The following is a 24,208-nucleotide window of genomic DNA, read 5'->3' as shown; positions in this document are numbered from 1 at the left end:
ATGAAAATAATAGGACACCATTTTTATGGCCTTTGCTTCGTGATTTGAATGTAGTCATGTGAAGTGGACAATATTGAATACATTAAGAAAACAGGTTTCTTTAAACTTGTTCTTCATTGCAAGTGTTGACAACTGAAAATAATGACAATAAGGACAAAATATAGGAGTTTGATGCTACCTAGCTTAAGCTATAGTAATGTGTATGGTACAGTAGAAGCAGGTTGACCAGGTTCCACAGAGCATCAGAGTCATGATGAACACATTCTTGAACACAGTTTGTGTTTTGTGTTCAGGTGCAAAATCTGTGATGTGCCATCGAACATGACTCGTGCTCACAGCATAAAAATACATCTGTGGATTAGGCCGATAAAAATGTCAAATCCAATCCACTACCAGTCCAGCATTTGAGGCCAGTATCAGCCTCAATACTGGTTGAGTATATTTAGTGTATCACAACTGAATAATCAGCTTGCTTTTACATATAGACATCAATGTCAATGTAACGTATGCCATGTTGCGTTTGTATTTTTAGAGCAACTTTCACAAATTGAAAACAGAAAAGAGCAGTTATAAATAAAACAAGGAAGCACCGTGCACAAAAAAGAAACGCAAGAAACCTAAATAAAGCATATCAAATGAATGAAGTCGTTATCTATTGGTGCTTTGCATGGCAGTGATAAGTTGATGTGTAAGTTTTCTAAAACTTTGTGACAGTTTTTAAATTCTTTATGTTTTTTTTTTAATTCCTGCTTACATCAATAATTAAGGTCTTTGTCAACATGCAGAAGGAAGCTTGAGTATGAAGCGGATTCAACCTTTTGGTCATTTCCTGCCCGTTTCTTTGATGGCTCATTAACAACAAGGCACCAGTGTTGCTGTGCAGCTGTTACTGTGTTCAGATGGAGCCGTTCAGCATGCCATGAATGTGTTCACTGCGACTGCCACGTGACCCTGTGGCAGGGCCATCACTAGGCCAAACTGGCAGCAGGCTCCGAAATAAATGCTGCGTGCATGTGTATGTGTGTTACAGCAAGAGAGAGGGAGTACAAGCGGTCATATTTAGCTCTTGAGCTATGCATGGCTATTTTTATTTTTGTGTGTCAGGTTTAAGCTAAAAGGATGCTAGACCTTGCTTGTTTCTTGCATTATCGTAAAAGCGACTGTTCTGTAATTATTACACTGGCCATATTTTCCCACTGTTTACATCTCACTGTTCATCATTTAAACCACTCTGGCCAAGACATTTTTGTTGTACGTGTAGATGAATTGAGTATGTTATGTCAGCCATTGAACATCCAGGAGTGGTGTATATTTTACAGGCTCAGGTTATTAGTGCGAACAGGGGTCTGATGAGCTCTTAGTGTGTGCTGCTCCACTTATTTTCTCTCTCTTCTTCTCTTCTCGTCATCCAATTTGTCATCATTCTGTTTAAAACAGCCTCTCCAGATTGGCTTACCTGACAGCATGCAGCACCATGGTTCCACATGAACAACTATGTGTAATAAAGCAGAAGCTCAGGCTGCTACTAACTCAGAAAGTAGATGGAGTGTTTTTTGCTCGTTTACCTGCCTGTATCCTTCTCTCTCTCTCTCTCTCTCTCTCTCTCTTTTAATGTATTAGTTTAGATATGACTCTGCCTCTATAGCATGTCAGTCACTGACCCGAATCATAAATGCCTTAAAAATAACAGTAGTATTTTCAATAGGATGCCCGACCAGAAATCACATTGAATGAAGTGAGTGACTGACATTTTAAGTGAGACTTTAATTATTAGTGAGACAGACAAGTGAGACCCAGAAAGTACTATAGTCAGTATTAATGTTTTACCCAAATAAATCACTACTTTGTTGTTTATATATCCCTTGTTCGATCCTTAGCAACACATGTTTTGCGTGTTCTACGGTTTCCTCTCATCTCCCCCAGAAAAATGCTGGTAGGTGGATTGCTGACTAGAAATTGCCTCTAGGTCTGAATGGCTGTCTGTGTTATGTCCTGTGTTGGACCTACATCCCATCCAGGGCGTACTCCTACCTCAAAACTCAGTGTTCCTGTTATAGGCTCTGGGTCGACCGTGACCCTGATCAGGTAAAAGTGTTTACAGGAAAAGTATTTTGTTGCGTAACACAAGCAATGATCAACGTGAAGCAAGTGTGTCATGCACAACACAGTCAAGAGAAAGCAAGGGCAATGCTCTGCACTGCTAGTATGGTGAGTTATCGAACAGAAATCAGGAAGTCTCAATCAACTAATAGAAAACCAGAGGCATTAGGGACATCGCATTAGGCTGGACCGGAAAGACAAGACACACACCAATACACTGACACACAAAAACATGGAACAGACAGAAAAACAACCTGTATTAATGCACTTAACTAGCTAAGTAGCTCAGCATACATTATTACATTAAGTCATTTACCAACTATTAGGCAAGTCAATTAAATTTCCAGGCAACTAATATAAAAAAAGTTTATAGTGATAATGTTGTTGGCCATATTGCCTAGCTCTATGTTAATGCCTCACAAATGAAATCATCTTACTTTCAATATTCTGAGGAGTGTCCAAGTATGTGCAGAGAGTGAAGTTAAAACCAACTTTGCTAACAGTGTTCTGCAGACTGCAGCCCAGAGTGCATTGCACTATACTTCATTTTTTGTTGCTGGATGATACTATAGAAGCTTCTCTGTTCTCTTTTCATGGCCGTGGGAAGAGTCATACTCCCATCTCACTGTAGACGCAGCCAGACTCAAGCTCTGAAGAACCTGGCTTACTTAGCTGCTATTCTTTGATAGAAGAACAAAAATAACCTACCCGTAAAATTTCCATGCACACCGATAAAGCTGAAAGTCCCAGACAGTGCTATGGAACAGCACCAAATAATGTCTTAGGTGACAATGAATACACACTGTCCTAAGCTATCTAAAAAAACACTATTGTAGTATTTGTGCTGTGCATATTGCACAGGGTTACACATGCACTATTTGTTTTTAAGTGATAACATTATTTATTGAAACAAAAATGTTATCCATTATCAATTGGGCCTGTGTGAAAATCTATTTGCCCCCGTAGTTACTAATTCCTCAAATCTATAAAAATGCATTCATAATGGGGTTCAGCTGGACTAGACACAACCAGGCCTGATTAATGCAAACCCTGTTCAATCAAATCAACACTTTAATAGAACTTTTTCAACAGCATGAAGCTGGTTAAAAGGTTTTACCCAGTAATACAATATGCCTAAGTTGAAAGAAATTCCAGAAATTATGAGGAAGAAGGTGATTGAAACACATCAGTCTGGGAAGGGTTACAAAGCTATTTAAAAGTCTCTGGGACTCAAAAGAACCACAGTGAGAGCCTTATCTCCAAATGGAAAAACTCTGCACAGTAGTGAACCTTCCCAGAAGAGACCGACCTTCCATTCCTCCAAGAGCACAACTGCAAGCTTTTCGAGACTTAAAGCATGCAGTGAAATCCAAAACAAAACAACAGTCTGTAGACAAAAGTTCATTTTATGTCATGTCATTAAAAGAGTTACCACTCACACCAGTCATGTTGTATTGCTGTGGTGTCCTGGACCTCTTTTTATACTTTACCAGCACCTCTGTTATTTGCAGGCTTTGATTTCAATTAACTATTATTCTTCCCTTAGCTTTTAATAGCAGTGTACTATGTTTAGCTGTGTCATGGCTCTGTCAAGCATGTTAGCATAGCAACAAGTCTGTGCCCAATTGATTCTGTAGAACTTTGTGACCTTTATGTTAAAGGGAGTAGGGGATGGTTTTGTAGTATAGCATGTATAGCAGTATAAAATGCTCATTTACTGTGCTATCAGGACTGGATGTGAAAAAAGGTAAAAGTAAGCTGTTGTTGAGGAGAGGTACAGTAAGAGAGGTGGATGTTTTGTACCTGTGTGACAGCTACTGATTGTTGACAGTGTCTGCTTGTGTAAAAACAGAGATGACCTAAGAAGACTGCTATTTTATTTTGTAACAGGATATTTAACCCACCACTGCATCCATTTTAGAACAAGGGGGAGCATGCTGCATTACATAACCTCATAGAATCAAAATGCCATTATTCAGTGAGTTGAGCTGTTCCCATAATCTGTATGTGCAGCTCTCTGTTGTTTTCATGTTGCTGTAGGCGAAGATTTTTCATAAAATGACAAACATGCAAGTGGGCTAGAATATTTGCACTCAGGGTAAATATACAAAAACACAGTGGTTATTTGTCTCACTGTACTATAAAGATCACATAAACGAAATGGAAACTCTCTGTTTCTTGCCTGTCCATTTTTCTTGACAGTATTGCTGAAAATGGAATTTAGTACATTTATGGTTGTACAATTAATAGTAAATTGATCATCGTTATGATTTTTGGCTTAGCCAATTATAAATAATTTGCCGTGATATTGGGTATCTTAGCCAAAGTTAACTAATTGGTTAACTCAGTATTAGGGGGTAGTTTTTGCTATGTTTTTACCAGGAATGAGGTGGAAACATTGCTAGATTCTACACCAGGTAGCTTGTATGTAGCTAAACAATTTTTATGAATTAATTAAATGTAATATAATTTCACTTTGTTAGCACACGCACACCAGTCCCTCCAGGATTGTGCGATTTGTGTGTGTGTGTGTGTATATATATATATATATATAGGTAATGCATACAGTATATGCCAACATCTGGCAGGAGGAAAGAGGTGCATATATGGATAGCATATATATGACTGATGTATGTTTTATTCATATATTTATATTTATATATTGGAAATATACAATTAATACAATACAACTTAGAAATATTAGGTATTGGATCATAAAAAAAGTAGGGAACAAACCGTTGTCTTCAAAAGGCACATTACATACTGGATCAAAGAACAAAAACATTCAATTTTTCATCAATGGTCAATGGTTGATTATTGTTTTGCAGTTCATTTTGCAACTCATTGCTACGCCAAGTGGACCATGGGTGGTTGCGGGGAATCGTTTAATAACGGCTTCTATAAAGAGAAAAGAGTATGACAAAGATTAAGAATAATGACACAACTGGCTGTTTGATAGCTGTAAATATTTAGATTTGTCAAATACCCATCACTACCAAGCTGCCTACCATCGCAGGAGTAAAATAAATTATACCATTCTCGAATCTGCTTGGTCATTATTTTTGTGCATTATTTGTGCATAACAGAACAACTTGATGAATACCCCTGGCTGTAGCATAAATGATAGGTTAATATAAATATGGTCAAATACGTTATTGTTTCTGTAGTAACAGTAACTAATGCACAAAAACGTGCACGCTTCACATAATCTGAGATTAATAATAAACAGATTAAAAACATGAAAAAAAAAAACAATGTTAACAAGTGGACAAACATAATCGTTGCAGAATATGCTTATGTGACATTTATGGAAGAAGACTTCGATGCCCGCACTTTATAACTGTGGCAGAAAAATTTGTGTTTTGCGAATTTTCTCTGGCTGCACTTTTTGCCTCATTAAATTCAAGAGAGAGAAAGGAGGCTGATGGTGAGGGGACGACTGTTTATCGCTATATCGTGACAAACATGTTAGGAACAACAGGAAATAACTTGTATCGTAGACCTTCCAAAACCGTCAACTCTTAACTAGCAACTGATGTGGTGTTCATTAATGCATTTAAAATGTTAATCGTGCATTATCTGCATCTATTATTCCAGTATCAAAGACCGGTTGCACTTACTGTAACTATCCACCTAGCTAGTGATCCATATCTGAAGAGAGAGCTATATATTCGTTATAAGCTATCAAATAGGTGCAACCAGTAACATTAACTAGCCTAACCACCAAAATCTCTAGCTAGGGAGCTAACGGAGTTTTACTGTCTTGCTATTGCACTGTCCATATCTAGACAATTGCAGACAAATGCAAAACAATTTTGTGCAATTGCAATTTCGCCAATTCAAGTAGTTTTCCGCAAAAAAAACAAAACACTCTGCAAATTGCATTGCAATTTGTGTTTTTGAAAAACACCACAGCAAAATCAAGCATTTTTGTCAAGAATTACAAATAAAAACTGCGGAATCCTATACAGACTGACACACACACACACACACACGCTATACATTTTTAATTATGTATTTCTTGTTATGTAGTAAGAAGCATAATTAGTTTTCGTTAATTATTACTTGTGTGTTTAGTAATAAAAACAATCATGGATGTAGTTTCAGTGTACTTCATTTTCAGATATCAAACAAAATCCTGTTGTAAATTGTGAGAGATGAAACCCAAATGTCAGCACCGAAGTATTGTCCAGTGTCTTGTGTGTTGAGTCTATTTATGTATGTGTCTGTAGAGCAGCCGGTATGGGAGAATGGTGGATTTTTAAGACAAGTCTGCTCCATGGTGTACCACACTGAAATGTGGTTCATTTGAGAGGGTCATTAAAATAGGCCACTAGCATCATTATCCAGGGCCAGTTTTAGCCTTGCAGCAGTGGCTGTCGCTCTAATGCAGGAAATACACTGAAACCTTCTCAGTCTACCCCTTAGGGTTTGTTGTAAAATAATGCTTCCACATGTGGTGCAGTGACAAATAATAAAATCATATATGTCTTTCTTATATAATCACATTGATATAAATAGACTCTCCCTGGAATCTTGGAGATTCTCTTTCTCTTTCGCATTACTCTGAAGAAAAAAAAGATACTACCTATCATATTTGGAGACACTTGACCGAAATGTTTCTCATGATCTTGAAAATCTTTTGATCTGAAGGTGTTTGATTAAATGTTTGAAATCGATGTTGTAGACAAAAATATAATTGTGTCAACATATTAGTTTCTTTCATTAGAAAACTATCATTTTCTTTATAAATTTTTGTATTTTTTTTTAAATGATGACTTGAGGGAAATATTCCGAAAAGCAGCCAATAAGTGTCCAGCATAGGTGGGAACTCCTTTAATACAGTTAAAAAGCATCTCAGGGGATTCCACAAGAAATTGGTTGAGAAAATGCCAAGAATACATTTCTGGACATTCTAGGCAAAAAGGGTGTATACTTTGAAGATGCTAAAATACACAACACAATATTTATCACAACACAATTCCCATAGTTCCATTTGTGTTACTCCAGAGTTCTAAAATGTGGAGAGAGAATATAAAGAAAGAATGAGTTTGTCTAAACTTTTGACGGGCAGTGTAGTTATAGGGCTTTAGTTCGGTGTGTGTGTGTGTGTGTGTGTGTGTGTGTGTGTGAGACAGAGAGAGAGTGAGAGAGAGAGATTCGCAATTACCTACAATTTGCTTAGCATACCTTTGTCAATGGCTAATCTTTCTAAAGTATGCATGGGTACCCTTGGTGATTCTCCTGTGTGGATTCTTTATTTAAACTCCTATTTGAGACTGTTTGCAGGAGCAATGCATTTGACAAGATGTGGAGATCTTTCTCTAAAGCTTGGTATGGTGCTTTTTGCACTGGCTGTTGTAAATGCCAGCATGTTTGCTTATGTAAGTGCTTCTTGCGGACCATATTGCTGATAAACTTGCAGTCAAACAGAAGGGATGATGAGATGGTGGGACAAAATGATTCACCACTTGACTTTTAGCCTTGCCATAACCCCAGTTTTAGACTGTATGATTACAGCAGTCTTTTAAGATTTTTACTATTGCACTGTACAAGATGATGTCAATAAAATGTTGGCAGAATTTTACAACAGACAGATAATGTGTTCTCCATGTCGGATTATATAATGAAGATCATCTAATTATAGACCTGCGATTAAAGAAAATGACTACATTTTGTGTCATCCACCAGCATGATCTGAGCTTGTGTAACATAATAAACAGAAAAATCCCTTGGTCTAATAGTAGCAATATTATGCCTAGAAAAAACACATTTCAGAAGGCTGAGTAAAAGAGGACAACATGGGATGCCCATGGTTCAAACTAAGCTTGAGGTAAAAAAGGATATTTTATTTGACCATTACCATGTGTGGTAGCTTTGTTCCGTTATATTAATTAATGTGAGGATTTTATATCAAATAATTATTCCGTATTTGTAGTTGTCCCATGAGTTTTGCGTCATCCTATGCCATCTTCCTATTGGTGGATTTTAGATGAGCATTGAGATTATAATAAAAATTTACTGACACTGTTAGAACTTTATCATTGACTGTCTTTGGTTGCAGTGGCACTAAATCAGTCACTGGTGAGCTAAAACTGCCAGTCTCAACTCATCACCAAAGAACTGTTTCATGATTTTTGTCTCTGACAGCAAAATACTGCCATAAATTTTACAGTTTTTATACAGTGTGTATAGTATGAATGTTTTTGATTGAGAACTACATTACATGCATCTTAATCATAGACTGGTGGGCCGGCCAATCTTCGCTGATCAGAAGTAGTTTTGATGCAAGATGTGCTGAAGACCAGTTTGCCACTGAGAATCACTTCTCATGATATTAATCTCCTTTTCCCACTTTACTCGTTCTCACAGGAATGTCCTGGCACTGATATCCTGAACCTTTGATTTGATATTCAGGCTGGTTTTATGGCTTCTGGCTCCTTTGGTCAGTGCTGGTGCTCAAGCTGTAATGGTAGAGTGATTACTCTACCATTCTGTGGTACTGGTGATTTGGGAACAGTATAGTTCTTACAGAGCAGGTCATTGTAATAAGTGCTCAGTATAGGGACTGTATTGGTGAAGAATGGATAACAGATGGCATCATGGAGTGGGAGGAAGTCTCAAAGGACTGTACGACCTGCTTGGGTTGGAACCTTCCCTCTTCCCCCTAAGGCCTCTGTTCCATCATCCCCTCATTCCCTTGTCCTGGCCATGTGCTTGCTTCAACGTCCAAGATGTAACATAGTAACATTCACATAACTGGAGCCATTTATTAAAAGTGCATAATGAACCAGCATACACTGCATTTCAGATATTGCTTTCTTTTTCGGTAATGTGTTTCTCATGCTGATATACACTCCTTTGTGCTCATTTTTGTGTCTGTCTGTTAGATTCACAGTGCACATTTGGGCTAAGCAACAGGATCTGCGGAAGTCCTTGGCTCACAAAGCGAGCTGTGTGATCTAATTGAAAGGGTCCTTGTGAGGGACTGAGGACACACATGCGCAGAGAGAGCACAAAAACTCTCACATGCACACAAAAGGCTTACTCTTTACTTAACCAAGTAGAGTCTGAGGACTCTTGCTGTAGCAGGATCAAAATATATTTTCCATCAGTGTTTGACTCAGTCTTCAACACAAACCATAGGTAGTGTCTTTCTCAATGTCCAGTGCATAGACTACATTCCAGCTGCTCTTTCTCTTGCCCCGATGTTTAAGTGAAGTCACCTTTTCCTTCATTCCATCAGCTCCTTTTCTTGCCCACATGCACAATGATCTCTTAAATTTGGCAAATAAGAGAGGTTTCTCATTTGTAGGTCAGCTTTTCTGATACATATGGTCCAGAATGTATGGACAGAGACTCATGACAAGAAGCTTTGGCAGGGAAAAATAAAGTTGCACCCTGCAGATCTGGTGTCTCAGGTTTCTCCCTTGGCCATTTCACCCCCTTTCCCATCTGAACAAACCTTCACCAAGCTTTATACTGCTTGACTTATCTGTAGAGAGGACTTCCAAATGCATCAAATGTTGGAAACAGTAAAGATAACTATTTATATAACTATTATATATGTATCATTAATTACTTAAAAAATATATACATGGTGTGTTTAAAAGCAGTGGCATGCAAGGAGTGCAATGCAAAGTTCTTTAATTGCATCTTGCTTGGACTAGATTGACCCCCCAGACAGACTGATGTAGGTAACGTTTTCAAATGCAAGAACAATTTCATATTCCACTATATTTATTAAGCAGGATAGTTCTTGTATCCTGGGAGCCTTTTTTTTCTGCTCGTCTCTTTGGCAGGTTGCCTGAATCATCAGTCCTGCCAGTGCGTGCCTATAAAGGTTAATGCTAATAATAACATAGGCCTGAAGGCTACTGGTTAAAATCAGGCTACTCATGGAGTCCCAGAGAGAGTGTGTGACCCAAGAGGAAGCCCAGCACTGGCACTCCTGCCTCTTCTGTCCTCTCTGCAGCCCCTGATAAGTCTTGATAACCACAGTAGCACATCCGAGGAGCAGTTTGGTTAGAGAATTTGTTGTTGCTTTGTGCTTTTGTAAACCCTTAATACCCTATAGTATAACATCTGTAACTGCAACCTCTACTTGGTATTTGCAGTTCTGCCACACTTGATTAGCAAAAGACAAATAATCTCTACATACACTTTCAGTCAAGGTTCAAGTGTTTTGCGGAGAGCTGTTATCTGATTACATGCCATACTGGCTCGTTTCAATTTGAAAATCAAAGACAGAATTTGACATATCTCTATACAGTACCTAAATCCTTAGGCTGCCACACAGCACACGCAAGTATGTTGCCACTGCTGTCAAAACATGTTGGAGGTGATCCTGCGATTTAGAGCATCAGTGTAATAAAGATGACCTCATTAGCTTTATAATTAGCATTAGCACAAGCAAAAGAAGCTTTCTTCAAGCTGACTGTAAACAGACAAACACATTGGTTGCTGTTTGTAGAAGGTGATCGACGACCTGCTTCATTCCTCATAACCAGACTCAAAGAGAGAGTAAATTGTGTTTGCAGAGAAGAGCAACTTGTGACATGAAATCTCTTTGGTGGATAAAGAGGAGTAGGACAAGAGGTAGTTGAGACATTGATTAGAAAAGGGATTTGTGAAAGCCCACTGAAAAGCAGCAGATGGCTACGGTTCTTAAAGTGCAGAATCCTGTATATCACAGCCGCACATGCATTTTGTGCTTGCTCTCCATCTGTTTACTTTTACTGCCTGGCTCTCTGTCTGTGTCTCTCTGTTTACTTGCACCTTTGCAGTTGATGGTAAAAGTAACAGTAGAACATTAGCACTTACAGAATTTGCTGTTACCCTGCTACTGTAACCAATGGTTCTTTGTGCATTTTGCATTATTTGCTTTGTATTTGTTTAGACTCTGAATAAACTAGGTTCTTTTAGCTTGCAAGGTTAAGGAACAGCCATATTGAACTTTAAAAGCCAATTATTCCCATGTATTGTCGTGAATTAAGGACAACTGAGGTGGACAAATGATAAATCCTATGTCCCATGTCTTGGTGGTCCATAAAATCTAAATGACTAAGCTAAAAAAGAAAAAAAAAAAAAAAAAGCTAGCTAACCTAATCTAATAACATATGGTGGCTAGCTAGTTATGTGAATTCATAAAGACACATATCAGCTAAGAGGCTGAAGAGAGAGAGAGCGAGAAAGAGAGAGAGAGAGTGTAAGCACAAGAGGGCTTTTGCTGTTTAGTCTTTTCCTTCTTTGGTGAGGTAGATGCACTTAGCAGGCAGTAACCTCGGGCATTCTTGTATCTCTTAGTTCTATTCCTCCCACTCTAAGGCTAGGTCGTACTCTTCTTTCTACTCTAAATATGGAGTCATTTGGATCTATATAATTTTGGCAAAGAATTGTCAGTGCACAATGGTCAGCACCTGATATGACATAACAAGCTGTGTGTTTTTTTTATTGCTTACATGTAGATCAAATGATATTAGATCATGTACATGCTTGATTTGTCAAAATCATCATTAGAGAATAGACCATGATGTGCAGTAAGCACATTAAATTACTGTCCTCTGATACATTAGTTACAAAAGACAATATTGTATAACCCTGTTCTTTAAACTCACACCTCAGATCGTCCTAGTACGGCTTTGTGTGCAAGAAATATTGACTGATATAGTTTTCCTTTGTGTTAGCGGTTATGTTGCTTATGATAAAGTGAATGAAAAATAAGGTACAATAAAAAGGATAGTTGCTTAGAAACCCTGTTAGTGTGGGAAAGTGAGAGCTGGCCCTGTGCCGTTCCTGCTGAGCAGACCGTCTGGTCTTTACACAGAGTCTAACTGGCCACTGCACTTAATGGATCCCTTCTGGAGAAGTGCTAACCTGCCCTGTGTGTGTGTGTGTGTGTGTGTGTGTGTGTGTGTGTGTGTGTGTGTGTGTGTGTGCTCGCGTGATTGCGTGCGTGCATGCGTTTTAAACATTATGCTACATCTCTTACTATATTGACCATTGCCATTGTCTTTTATTGAACTCTCTGAATGTGTATATTGATGTGTGTGTGTGTCTCTCTCTCTCGGTGTTTCCCCGTACAGGCTCGGAGGAAGGAGGTGTTCCTGCAGGAGCGCTATGGCCATTTCAGCATGACTGACCCATTCCTGGCCCTGCAGAGGGACTTTGAGTCTGGGGCTGGGCACAAGGAGCGCCGTGCCGTCAGTGCCAGTCCCATCACTGTACTTGAGGCCGTCATGGCTCACTGCCGCAAGATGCAGGAGAGAATGTCTGCGCAGCTAGCCGCCGCTGAGAGCAGACACAAGAGGGTGGGGCTCTCTGTGTGTGTGTGTGTGTGTGTGTGTGTGTGAGAGAGAGAGAGAGAGAGAGAGAGAGAGTGAGAGTGAGTGAGTGAGTGAGTGAGTGAGTGAGTGAGTGAGTGAGTGAAAAAATTGCTTATTACTAGGCACTTGTAACTGGTAAAGGAAAGAGGTGTGTATGCATAGAGTATATGTTTAAGTGGTTCAGTGTTATTTTGTCTTATGGTGTGTGTGGTTTGTATGTGTGAGACACATCTGGTTGTCAGACATGTTGCTGGGTCAGTCCTATTACTGATCGTATATGAAGTGTATCTGTATTCCAGTCTGTGCATAAAAAGGTACACAGTAGTACACTGCCTTCAAATTTACTATACAAACAAAACAAAATCATGGTATCATAACACATTTCTACATGTGTAATGCTATGTGAGTTTAAGTGTGAGCTGGAAGGTGCCTGTTCTCTACATCTATCAGGATGACTACTGACAGCTTTACTTTTTTAAATAGCTTAAGTAGCAGCAGATTAAAGCCTAACATTCACCCTACAGATGCATGCCGGCAGAATAAGAGGTGAGTTTAAAAAAAAAAAAGAAAGAAAAAAAGAGTAATGTCAAGGACATCTAATTCTCAGGACACCTGTTTACTCACAGGTTGACATGAGCTACATGATTCGGGTGCTGGCCACACACCCACCCTGATCACCACACATCCCAGCACTCAGATCCTCTTTCACAACTCTCCAATTGCATCCCTTTCATGTCCTCTGCAAGCCAAGTGGATGAATATAAGATTTCTCCCAGTTTGGAATATTAGAGAGGCATAGAACCAGGGAGAGAAGGCTTATATTAGGTTTAGGGCTGTAACTGTGTTACCGTGGTACACTATACGGCCACAATTGTATGGACATCTGACAGACATGGGTTTTCTCCAAACTGTTGCCACAAGGTTGGAAGCACACAATTGTATAGGATGTCTTTGTATGCTGTAGCATTAAAATTTCCCTTTGCTGAAATGAAGAGGCCCAAACATGTACCATGTTCCATGTCCATGATGACATGGTTTGCCAAAGTGGTTGTGGAAGAACTCGAGTGGCCTGCACCTCAACCCCACTGAACACTTTTGGGATGTAGTGAAACACTGCACCCCAGGCCTCCTCACCTAACATGAGTGCCTGACCTTACTAATAGTCTTATGGCTGAATGAGCACAAATCTCCACAGATACATTTCCCAGAAGAGTGGAGGTTATTATAACAGCAAAGAGGATCGAAATCTAGAAAGGGATGTTCAAAAAGCTCGCATGGGTGTAATTGTAAGGTGTCTACAATCTTTTGGCCATATATTGTGTCTCTTAGTTTTCCTTTTCTGGGGGCGGTCATAGTTTTTCCCAGCTCGTATTCCCACATGACCTGCCTCTTGCACTGCTATTGTCTACTGGTCTTTACTTACAGCTGGAGATTTGAAAAATTTTCATCACCATAGCAGCCACTGCAAAATAGTGGAAGCTGTGCAATTGCACATTATTTGTCGCATCCATATTCTGACAAATACCATTTGGTGGACATTTCTCCTGACCTTCTCATCATTTAGTAAATCGCATGTAACTTGCTGTTGAACTGTCCTGCATTTTGCAGTCCATCAGCGTGGATACACTAGTGTGTGCTTTCATGTCTGTTCGTTCTGTGTGAAGGAAACATTGCATCAAAGCATCCATATGTGTACACATCAGAACTCTATGTTGCCTTGGGAGACTGTTCATGTTTGAAGTTTTGTTTCTCCTGCTAGAGCCAGAGCTCATTGCAGCCCTCCCCCTCCCCTCCCCATTGACGCATAAGCTCTTTGGGGGATGAAGATTTAGCTGTCAGAATTTGGAGAGAGTATTAACATATTAACAGATTAATATTAACATATTAATACACATATTCTTAACACTTCTTTACATTTTCTGTTGTTTGAACGGTAACATTGCTAGTAAGAATACCACAATAATAACCACACTTACACAGTATTAGCTATTAAATATTATCTAACCTTTATGTTTCACTGTATCATCTTTTTACTCCATTATTATGAGCTCATTATTTTGGGTTCTGAGTACAGTGTATACCAGTTCAAACATCATGAGTGCCTTTTTCCGTTAGCTCACTATCTTTATGAGAGGTCAAGTTCCAGCACTTGGTATAAAACCGCGGCTGGATTTAGGTGTAATGCAATGCCTTACCAAATAAAAGACAGTTTTTCCCTTCATACATATCTTGACTGCCTTCTTTACTGCTTTCCAGCTCAGACTTGTGTCTGAAACTGAGAAGACTCATCTCCCTCTTTTCCAAGAATAAACATTCACACTTGGTTGTTATGGTGACAGATCACTTGTTTCATAGCTGGTTAACTGCGATGTGCTCATATGCCAATCTCTCTGGTGAATAATATGAATTTAATAACCCTCATTCTTGTGGAGTTGCTGTGCTGAGACTGCACACTTGCTGGTGTTTTGGATTATAACTTTGGTTTTGTCCATTATCACATTGTTAATATATTTATGAGCAGAGGTGCTATTTGCTCTCTTGTTCCTCACTCAGAAAGCCTGCCCATTCATTGTTATGAATTATGTAGCTCCTGAAGTAGATGTAATTCTTTTCATGGGAGTTAAGCTATGACAATTTGTAATCTTTTCACTAGTTTAGGCATTTCTGCAGCCTTATCCGTGTCACATATGCGATAATCTTTTACTGTTATACGAGGTGCATATATTTAATATATATAAAACAAGTCTTGTCACATACAAGTTCTTGTCACATACTGATTGACAGTGGCGTCTCTCTTGCAAAGTAAACACTTTTGAACAGTGCATGTAGGAAAAACAGAGCGGACTTCTGCAACACTTTTGTTCTTACATGTGAGTCATGAATGCTGTGTGGTGTGTTGGTGTATTTTGTAAATTTTTCTTGCAACAAGCCTGAAAATAAGGTAAAATAGTTGCTTGTGTACATGCCAGTACTACTTCCACCTTCCAGCTAGTTTAAAAAACAACACTAATCAGCAGAGTATTGCATTATAGCTGCATCTTGTTTAATAAAATAGATTAAATTGAGACTTACGTTACTCTCATTTAACTGCCTACTAACAGCTCACAATGACTAGTTTATTAACTGTTAAGGGTTGTGGGTTTTGGCAAGATCACATCAAGTTTGTTCAATTTTTCCATTCTCAGACACACTTTGCTCTTTAATGTGCCCATGTGTAAATAATAAGTGTTATAGAAATGTGTTAATTTGTTAAAAGTATTGTGTGCACTTGTTATTGCAGGACTAGGTGTAGATAATTATTGTTTATACCTAGTATTTTCACTGTTTTTTTTTTTTAAGTGACCCACCATTAGCACACAAACTACTACACTAAAATAGTAAATAAAATGCTAATATTTGCAAGTAGACACATTTCTGCTCATTTAGAGGCTGTAGTGAGGAGGAAATTTACTTTAGTTTCAGTGGTTGCGGTAAAGGTATATAAGTGGATGGCAAAGTTTGATTGGTACTTTAATAGACCTGATGATGTAGTATAGCGTCTCGGCTTATGTGTGTAATGCAGCAAGCGGTGTGATGTGGAATGTGGAGTAATGTGCATTATAGTTACAGCATTAGGGTTCACCACTGTGAAACACATGTTTAAATATTCATAGAGAAGAACCTCTGGTGACTGCTATAATAGCAGCCTACTGAAGGTGCTTGAATACTGGACAACTACAAATAAAAAATGCTTGTCTAGACATGTAATCTGTTTGTCCCTGACACCCAAGCTAGCTATAATCCATTTTTTAACTCTCAACTGTCATTAATAAGTATCTTCTAAATAAGTTTGTCTGACTGTGTGCTGTATTGGTGCTCTGTCTAGTTGGAGTTGGAGAAAATGCAGCTGCAGAGTCTGGAGCAGGAACATCGCAAGCTTTCAGTGCAGCTGAAGGATGAGCGTGAGAAGAACAAGCATGTGGTGATGATGCTGGTGCGTGAGTGCAAGCAGTTGGCAGCACGTGTGGTGGAGGAGAGCCAACGAGTCGAGGAGCTCTCATCATCTTCTGAGCAAGAGGGCCGTACCTCAAGCCGCCTAGAAGAGGAGCTGGCCACTGAGCGCAAACGCAGCCAGCAGATGGAAGCAGAAATGGAGAAGCAGCTGGCCGAGTTTGACACAGAGCGTGAGCAGCTGCGAGCACGACTGAGTCGTGAGGAGAGTCGCGCCGCTGAACTGCGCGCTGAAAGCGACAGTCTGCGCCAACAGGTAAAGCAGCTCAGGACAGAGCGGGGCAAAGATGTTCCGACTTTGCCCCCAGCAGTGGTCTCTGCTCCCGGAGCCACTACAGTCAAACCCAAGAGCATAGCGTCAGTTGCTGTGGGCACGGAGGCAGCCAGCTGCCGAGCAGCCGCCTCACAGACAGACCCACTCCCTGAGAATGAAATGCCCAAGAAACTGCCACTGAGCATCCCTGTCAAGCCCACAGGCACTAACTACACTAGCATGAACCTCCCCAAGACCCCTACCACTGTGAGAGGTCTACACCATGGAAGCGCTCAGGCAGAGAATGGCGGGGAGGGCCAGACGGCACTGAACTCTGCTCACATTTTACATTCACCTGGCACTGGCACTGTTCTACCTACAGGGTCCCGTGTCCAGGCAGCCCGCTATAAATTCCAACCCTCTGCTTCAGAGCAGGACCAAAACGGCATGTCCAACCAAGGCCCCCCATCACGAGACCTGTCCCCTACCAACCGAGACAACTTTGTTGCCAAGCAGCAGGCACGTCACACAGTCACACAAGTTCTCTCACGTTTCACCAGTCCACCAACAGCAGGCCCCCCGACAGCCCTTCGGCCTGGGTTGTCCCATTCCGCTTCAGAGGGAGGACCTTTTGCTGGTCGCCTGAGTCATCCACAGATTGGTATCAAGTCACCCACAGTGGCACGTATCGACAGAGGCAATCCACCTCCCATCCCACCAAAAAAACCGGGACTATCTCAGACACCATCCCCTCCTCACCCACCAATCAAAGTAGTGGGTGAAGCCAGCAGGTCCCCAGCGGTTGGGCTTGGGGTAGGACCACCTAAGTCGGCCAGCACCCCTCAGCTTCCACCCAAACCCTCCCTGGATCTGGGGGGTGCAGTGCCAGCCTTGACTGCATCTCAGGTGGGTGAGCCCTGCCCTGGCAGGCAGCGGGAGCCGCAGGTGGCGGCAGCATGTGTGGATTGTTCCCCTGTCACCATCACGTCCTCCACCATCGCTACCATTGTCAGTAGCCCTTCTGTAAACCCTGCTAGTGTTCCATCCCATAGCCCTCAGCACCAAGGCAGCCCCCTGGCAGCAGCATCAGGTAAACAGATATTCAGGTCCCCTACCCACCCTTTTACTACCTCTCCACTCCTGTGCAATGCTTTCTTTCCAAGCCCAATGTGTGCCTCCTGAACTCATTGGGATGTTGATCTACAGTGGCTGTAGACCAAAAGAAACATATAAAGGAGATATTATTTACCATTTAGGCTTACTTCCAAAAATTCCATAGCCAGCAAGATATACTGTATATCAAGCAGTCATGGGTTTCTTTTAAATAGGAAAATCAGCAAAACCAAGATCATATAGGTAGCAACCCAAAAACTTTTTCACATTGCTAGTAGTAGCAATGTGTGAATGGGTTTGGGGTTGAAGCTTTACTCTTCACATGAACAGCTGGGTCTTGAGGACACTTTGCTGTAACCTACTCCACTCTGAAGCTGATGCCAGATGCTGCTCTTTCCCTTTTGTTCCCTCCACTTCCATCTGTCTACAGCATGTGCCTCTTCCTGTCTACCCTACCATTAACCCAATCACCTGCAGTGCCTGTCAGTCGTCCATGTACTCGGCTCATTGTTATTTGTTTCTTACCTTCATTTACAGAAACTCAGATTGAGATTTTTTTTTCCTGCATGAGATTTCCTGTTACACTTAAACTAACTAGCTGTGTTCAAGTGGTCATGAAATTAGATTATTCATATGATGTATAACAAAATGAACTGTTTCACTACTATATACACACGCTAAATTAGTAAGGATGTTTCTGCATTAGTGGGTTTAGCTTTATCTAAATGGAGCTGTCAAAATGGTGGGTTGCAGGGTTTTTCCTTCTGGGAGGTTTTTGTTTTGGGTTTTTTTTTGTAACCCCGAAAAACTTTGTAAAAAATTTGTAAAACTTTGCTGACAGAGAAAATCTCACATGTATGTCTCTATATAAGCAAAGATACCAAATATGAAAGCCACAAAACAGTACATACATGTAAAAAGATGCTAATAAGGCATCTATGCTGGCAGTGTCAGTCTCTAGTAAGAAATTAATTTTGTGCCTCAAAATTACAATATTTGTCATTAATATATCTAAAAATATCACAAATAATCCAAAACAAAGCCATTATCCCTTATGTTAGAGATGTTCTCCTATTAAATGCCACTGCACTAGCAGTGCTCCACTGCAATTGCACACATGCAATAAAAGGGAAATTGGTATAGAAATGATACCACAAATGGGTCAAGCAAATTGATCAATAAGTATAGGAACCAAATGATTGATATATTTCACAGTACCTTCAGATTCACTACTATTCACTGCATGATATTTCACTCAATACTTAATACCTAATATATAGCTTGCAGAAATTTCAGTTAATACTTGTGCCACAAAACCTACCTAATATCATAACCTGCACCCTTATCTGATAAAAGCATGTCTTTGTATATGTGACAGAGAACATGCTTGGTGCACTAAGGACCTGTTAAAACAGAGCGAGTATTTCACCAAGCACTGCTGTTTTCTCACTAGAGGCTAGTGATTTTCACCTGCAGTAGTCATTGCTAATATACCAAATGCTAATAACAGGCACTTCTCCTTGTAGTGTCTAGGGCCCAAGCATTCTGAGGCTTCACAGCTTATGTTCTTTGTTTAAACCCACTTACCTTAAAATTTGAATATTTCACTTTGTTTCTTTTTTTCAGTATTGTGCTTGCTCTCTTCTCACTAACAGATAAAAGCATCTCTCTTGACAAAAAGTTATTTGCAATCACACACTTCAGTTTACTTATTTTCTACTCAAATCGTCTGTCCAAGTAATGCTAGAATTTCATGCTTCATCTGGTTTTGCATCATTATATTGCTTTTCCTAAGCACTCCATGTGTAGATGCATTTTAGCTGTCTTTTGAATTTTACTTTTGATGTCGGATTGCCTGACTGAGATAATTTTAACAGATATGGAACTGCATTTGCAACCTTTTTTATTTTATATTTTATTACACATTTAATGTAGTTTGCATGCTCTGGTGTGATGTTGTCCTGACTTGAAAAAAAAATATTTCACCAACAAAATGTGACATTTAGGATAGACATCAATTTAAATACACCGGAGTGCAATATTTCAGATGTCATGCCAAAATGTGGGCCCTACTGAAACAGTCTCCTGCTAAATGGGGCAAAGCTGACACAGTATACCCTTATTTAAGACATTTGTTAATTTTTCAGTGGTTCCATGTTCATGTCTTTTATTTCTCTAGCCATGTCTTATAGCTGGTCCAGTTTATTCAGTTTCTGAATGTCAGCAGGACAGAACCGGGTGACTGTTGCAGTTGTGGAGCACATATTGGTGCAACCTCTTGTTACACTCCCTTTAGTAACTGCTGTCACTTGCCCCTCCCAGGCTGGTGTCCCTCCATAGTCCCCCCGTTACCCTGCGGTGAACCCGTCCCCCTGGATGACGGGCACACCCTTTTGCTCCAAGCTGCTTCCCAGGGAAATGTCACTTTATTGTCTATGCTGCTTAATCAAGATCCATCAATGGATGTTAGTCACCTCCAACAAGACCTAACCTCTGCCTTGTTTTCTGCTGCTCAAAATGGACATACAGGTATGGATGCACTGGCATGCTCCGCTAAAGCTGTGTAATTAAAGCGGGGAGTTGCAGTCTGCTTCCCTTGGTTTTTAGGAATCATTCTTATAAAAAGTCAAAGATTGAACTGTATTTATGATTGAACATATTCTAAGCACCACATAATTACACTTTAAATCCAAAGAGTGCGTGTGTGTGTGTGTGTATGTAATGAATATTTCTCTTCTGTAGAATGCTTAAATCTGCTGCTGAGTTTGGGGGTTTCTGCTGATGCTCCTGATGAAAATGGATTTACCTCCTTACACATTGCTGCTGCTAATGGCCACCATGGGTAAGCAGATCGCCCTTCTTTAATCTTTGCTGCTGTTCTTTAAAGCCATACAAAGCATGCAGCTCCAGGGTTCCTGGTTTGATCCAGGCTCGGGTTGCTGTCTTTATGGAGTTTGGCATGTTCTCCCTGTGTCTTTTTGGGTTTCCTCTACCTCCCAAAAACATGCCAGAGAGTGGTAATTTAAGTTACTGAAGTAGCCATTTTGTGAACTCAAACCAATCTGGCCATTCTTCTCTGACCTCTCTCATCAGCGAGGCATTTCCGTCCACAGAGCTGCTGTTTACTGGACGTTTATTGTTTCTCGCACTGTCAACTCTGACTGTTGTGCATGAAAAACAGCAGGAGATACGATTGAACACCAACAACCATGCCTCAGTCAAAGTCACTGACATTTCTTCCACATTCTAATGTTTGATGTGAACATTAACTGAAACTGTTGACCTGTATCTGCATGTGTTTTTGTATTGCACTCCTCCTAAATGATTGCCTGGTTCGATAATTGCATGAATGAGAGAAAGTGTATTGCTGTTCTTAATAAAGTGGCCAGCAAGTGTATATTATATTATCAGTATATTACCCATCTAAATCATAATATACAGTATGTGATTGTTTCTGTAATCTATATATTCTCCCATATATAAAAAGTGGTAATAATCTATATGTTCATACATTCATTCACCTTCATTAACTGCTTCATGGGTCAATCCATCTCAAGTGGTCCAATACAGGTTGCTTGAGGTTTTTAAATTTTCCCTTTTTTTGTTGAGTTGGTACCTCTATGTAATGGCATTGCAAAACCACCTTTTTAAAATTTTTGTTTTACTTGTTTTAATTATGACCACCACCTTTGTGTCTTCAGTAATCCTGAAGACCTTGGCTTAATCTCTGCAGTCTCTTGAGTTAATCTCTGCAGGACAGTGGATCTCGAGGACCAGGTTTGAAGAACCTTGATCTGTCATGTTGGTACAGGTGTACGGTTGGTATGCGTGAATAGATTTTATCCAAATATGGAATTATAGTGTTCAGTTGGGTGTTTTATATATGAACAGTGTCATAAAAAGAGGTATGGTGTTGTTTCTCCTGTGATAAAATCAGTAAATGACTTAGATGTGCTCTAGAGATCAGTTTTTGTTCCAAGGAGTTAGGACCATCCTGAACCGAGATATTGAAGTTTCCGAAAACAGCCGTATAACCAAAATTTTTTGTGTGCCATGACACAAAGATTGCCGTCACAGTAAAACCATATAAAATAATAATAAAATAAAAAAAAACTGCTAGTCAATGCCAAAAAATTAAAAACTGTCAAGCAACCAACTTTACAATTATTGGACCACGTGAGATGGACTGACCCGTATCCTAGTCAGGGTAACGGTGGATCTGCAGACTAATATATTTACAATATATTGCCAATATACTACACAGTCCTGCATACTGGATGGTAATATATTGTCACATTTTTTGTAAGGGAAAACGCAAATGTCTCTCTAAAAAATTGTGTCAGAGCCCTTGTCATTTGGAATTCAGCAAACTCTTGTTCCAGTGTGCAATGACTGCTGTCATCACTCTCTGCTGGTCTTGTGTAGATTTAGCTCAGGGCTTTATCAATCACAAGTCAGGCATGTCCTTCTGTGAGATAAATACAGACAGGCATGACACAACATTGGCAAATTACTATCATGCCTTGGTGTTCTAGTGTTCTGCTCTTAGATCTTAACTTGATCTATTTCAAAGTGAAACTAGATTAGATGCAGCCATCATTGCAACTGGATGCATACTTGCAGGTGTGTGAGGGCTCTGCTGGAACATGGCACGGAGGTGGAGCGTGAGTGTGTAGGGGGTCAGACTGCACTGATCCTGGCCACTGAGCATGGCAGCGCAGAGTGTGTGAGAGCCCTGCTGGATGCTGGAGCAAACCGTTCACACATTACTGCTGTGAGTTTTTTTTATATATATCACACTCACGAAGCAGGGCATCAGTGGTATTTGTTCCTGTGATGACCATAACTGAAGGTTATTGTAGAATATATTGTAGAACGTACTTCCTGTTTTAATAGAGCTTAATTATGCTTATCTCTTTGCTTAATGAGTTCTTGTTTTATCTCTGTCAACTAAACACTGTTTTTTTAGTTTGCATGCTTTGCATGGGTTTGAGTGTGAATGTTTTATTCGAGTCTTTGTTCCCGTTTGTGAACTACATATTTGCCTTCATCAGTGGGTTTCTTGTACACAGGATAGCTGCACTGCGCTTCACACCGCAGTTAGTTCGGGTCATGTGGATGCACTGAAGCTTCTGCTCTACCATCCGTCTCTTCGGGCTGAGACGGGTGGCACAGTGGACAGCAAAGACGCACACCCCAGACCAGTCATGACCCGCCATACCCTCAACCTTGCTAACCAGGATGGATGGACTGCTGCCCACATCGCTGCATCTAGAGGCTACAAGGTGATGGAAGCTTACATATACACATGGACACTCCCACATACTAATGAGTACTCACGCTGTATAGTATTAAGTTTTAAGGATGTGTAACTCTGCCACTCCATAACTCTGCAACTCTGCCAGTCTCTTTTGTTCATCTACAAATGAGTGACATGTTAAAGGAAAAATTAGCATAGAGTTTCATAAGATGTTGGGCCCAATGACATAGATTCTACAGATCCCTCAGTTGGTGTTTTGTTGGTGGTGGTAGAGGATGCTATCTAACACATCAGTCCAAAATCTCCTCGGTGTTCAGTTGAGATCTGGAGACTGGGAAGACCATAATTTATTATTTAAATTATTTTCATGCTCATCCACCCATTAATTTAGTCATCGTACCTTGTGGATAAGGACATCCTGGAAGAGTTCACTCCCTTCAGGATAGAAATGTTTAATCATAGGACAAAGGTGTTCAGTCAGAATAACTTTGTATTGATTTGCACTGACTCTTCCCCCTAAGGAAACAAGTGGAGCCAAACAAAATGCCTCACACGGCATAACAGAGCAACATTTCTTGCTTTAATTTGTCACTTGACTGTAATTCAAGCTGTCACAGTTCTTTTGAGTCATCTCACTGGTGTGCTTTTAGAAATGCCTGGAAGTATTGTGTAGCCACAGCCAGCAGGACATTGAGAAACGGGACAAATGCAACCGTACTATACATGATGTGGCTACAGATGACTGCAAAGACCTGCTGGAGAACCTGGGTGAGTGTGTGTGTGTGTGTGTGTGTGTGTGTTTGCATATGCATTTATGTAATTAGTCACTGAATAAGCCATATATACACATTTGTGGTATTACATATACAGAACTGAGTGCTCCTCCATATGCTTCAGCAGTCCTATAGTGGATGATTGGAAGTCCAGATGAAATAAAAACTGATGTTTTGTGGCTTTTAGTATGAATATATATATATATATATATATATATATATATATATATATATATATATATATGTATGTATGTATGTATGTATGTATAAAATTAACAAAGTATGTATCTTAAACATGATAATACATATAGTGTACTGTTTCTGTGGCTGAATTTCAAATGGAAATCTTTTATGCATAGAGTGCACTGTCGCAAATGTCATTATGTTGTACATC

The 24,208-nt window shown here is 40.0% G+C and overlaps 1 protein-coding gene across 2 annotated transcripts in view; it reads left to right on the top strand.

Moving 5' to 3' along the window:
• cttnbp2 (cortactin binding protein 2) overlaps positions 1-24,208 on the top strand; it is a 48,425-nt gene that overhangs the window by 9,290 nt on the left and 14,927 nt on the right. For both annotated transcript variants that reach the window (XM_017466443.3, XM_017466444.3), the window contains exons 3-9: positions 12,186-12,410; positions 16,291-17,758; positions 20,104-20,310; positions 20,524-20,623; positions 22,405-22,555; positions 22,854-23,066; positions 23,692-23,809. In XM_017466443.3, coding sequence (XP_017321932.3) covers positions 12,186-12,410; positions 16,291-17,758; positions 20,104-20,310; positions 20,524-20,623; positions 22,405-22,555; positions 22,854-23,066; positions 23,692-23,809 — 2,482 coding nt within the window. The remainder of the gene's footprint in view (positions 1-12,185; positions 12,411-16,290; positions 17,759-20,103; positions 20,311-20,523; positions 20,624-22,404; positions 22,556-22,853; positions 23,067-23,691; positions 23,810-24,208) is intronic.

The sequence above is a fragment of the Ictalurus punctatus genome, chromosome 4 (genome assembly GCF_001660625.3).
Source record: "Ictalurus punctatus breed USDA103 chromosome 4, Coco_2.0, whole genome shotgun sequence".
Classification (NCBI taxonomy): domain Eukaryota; kingdom Metazoa; phylum Chordata; class Actinopteri; order Siluriformes; family Ictaluridae; genus Ictalurus; species Ictalurus punctatus.
Note: the sequence above shows the minus strand (reverse complement) of the source record. Positions and strands in the feature narration are given on the sequence as shown.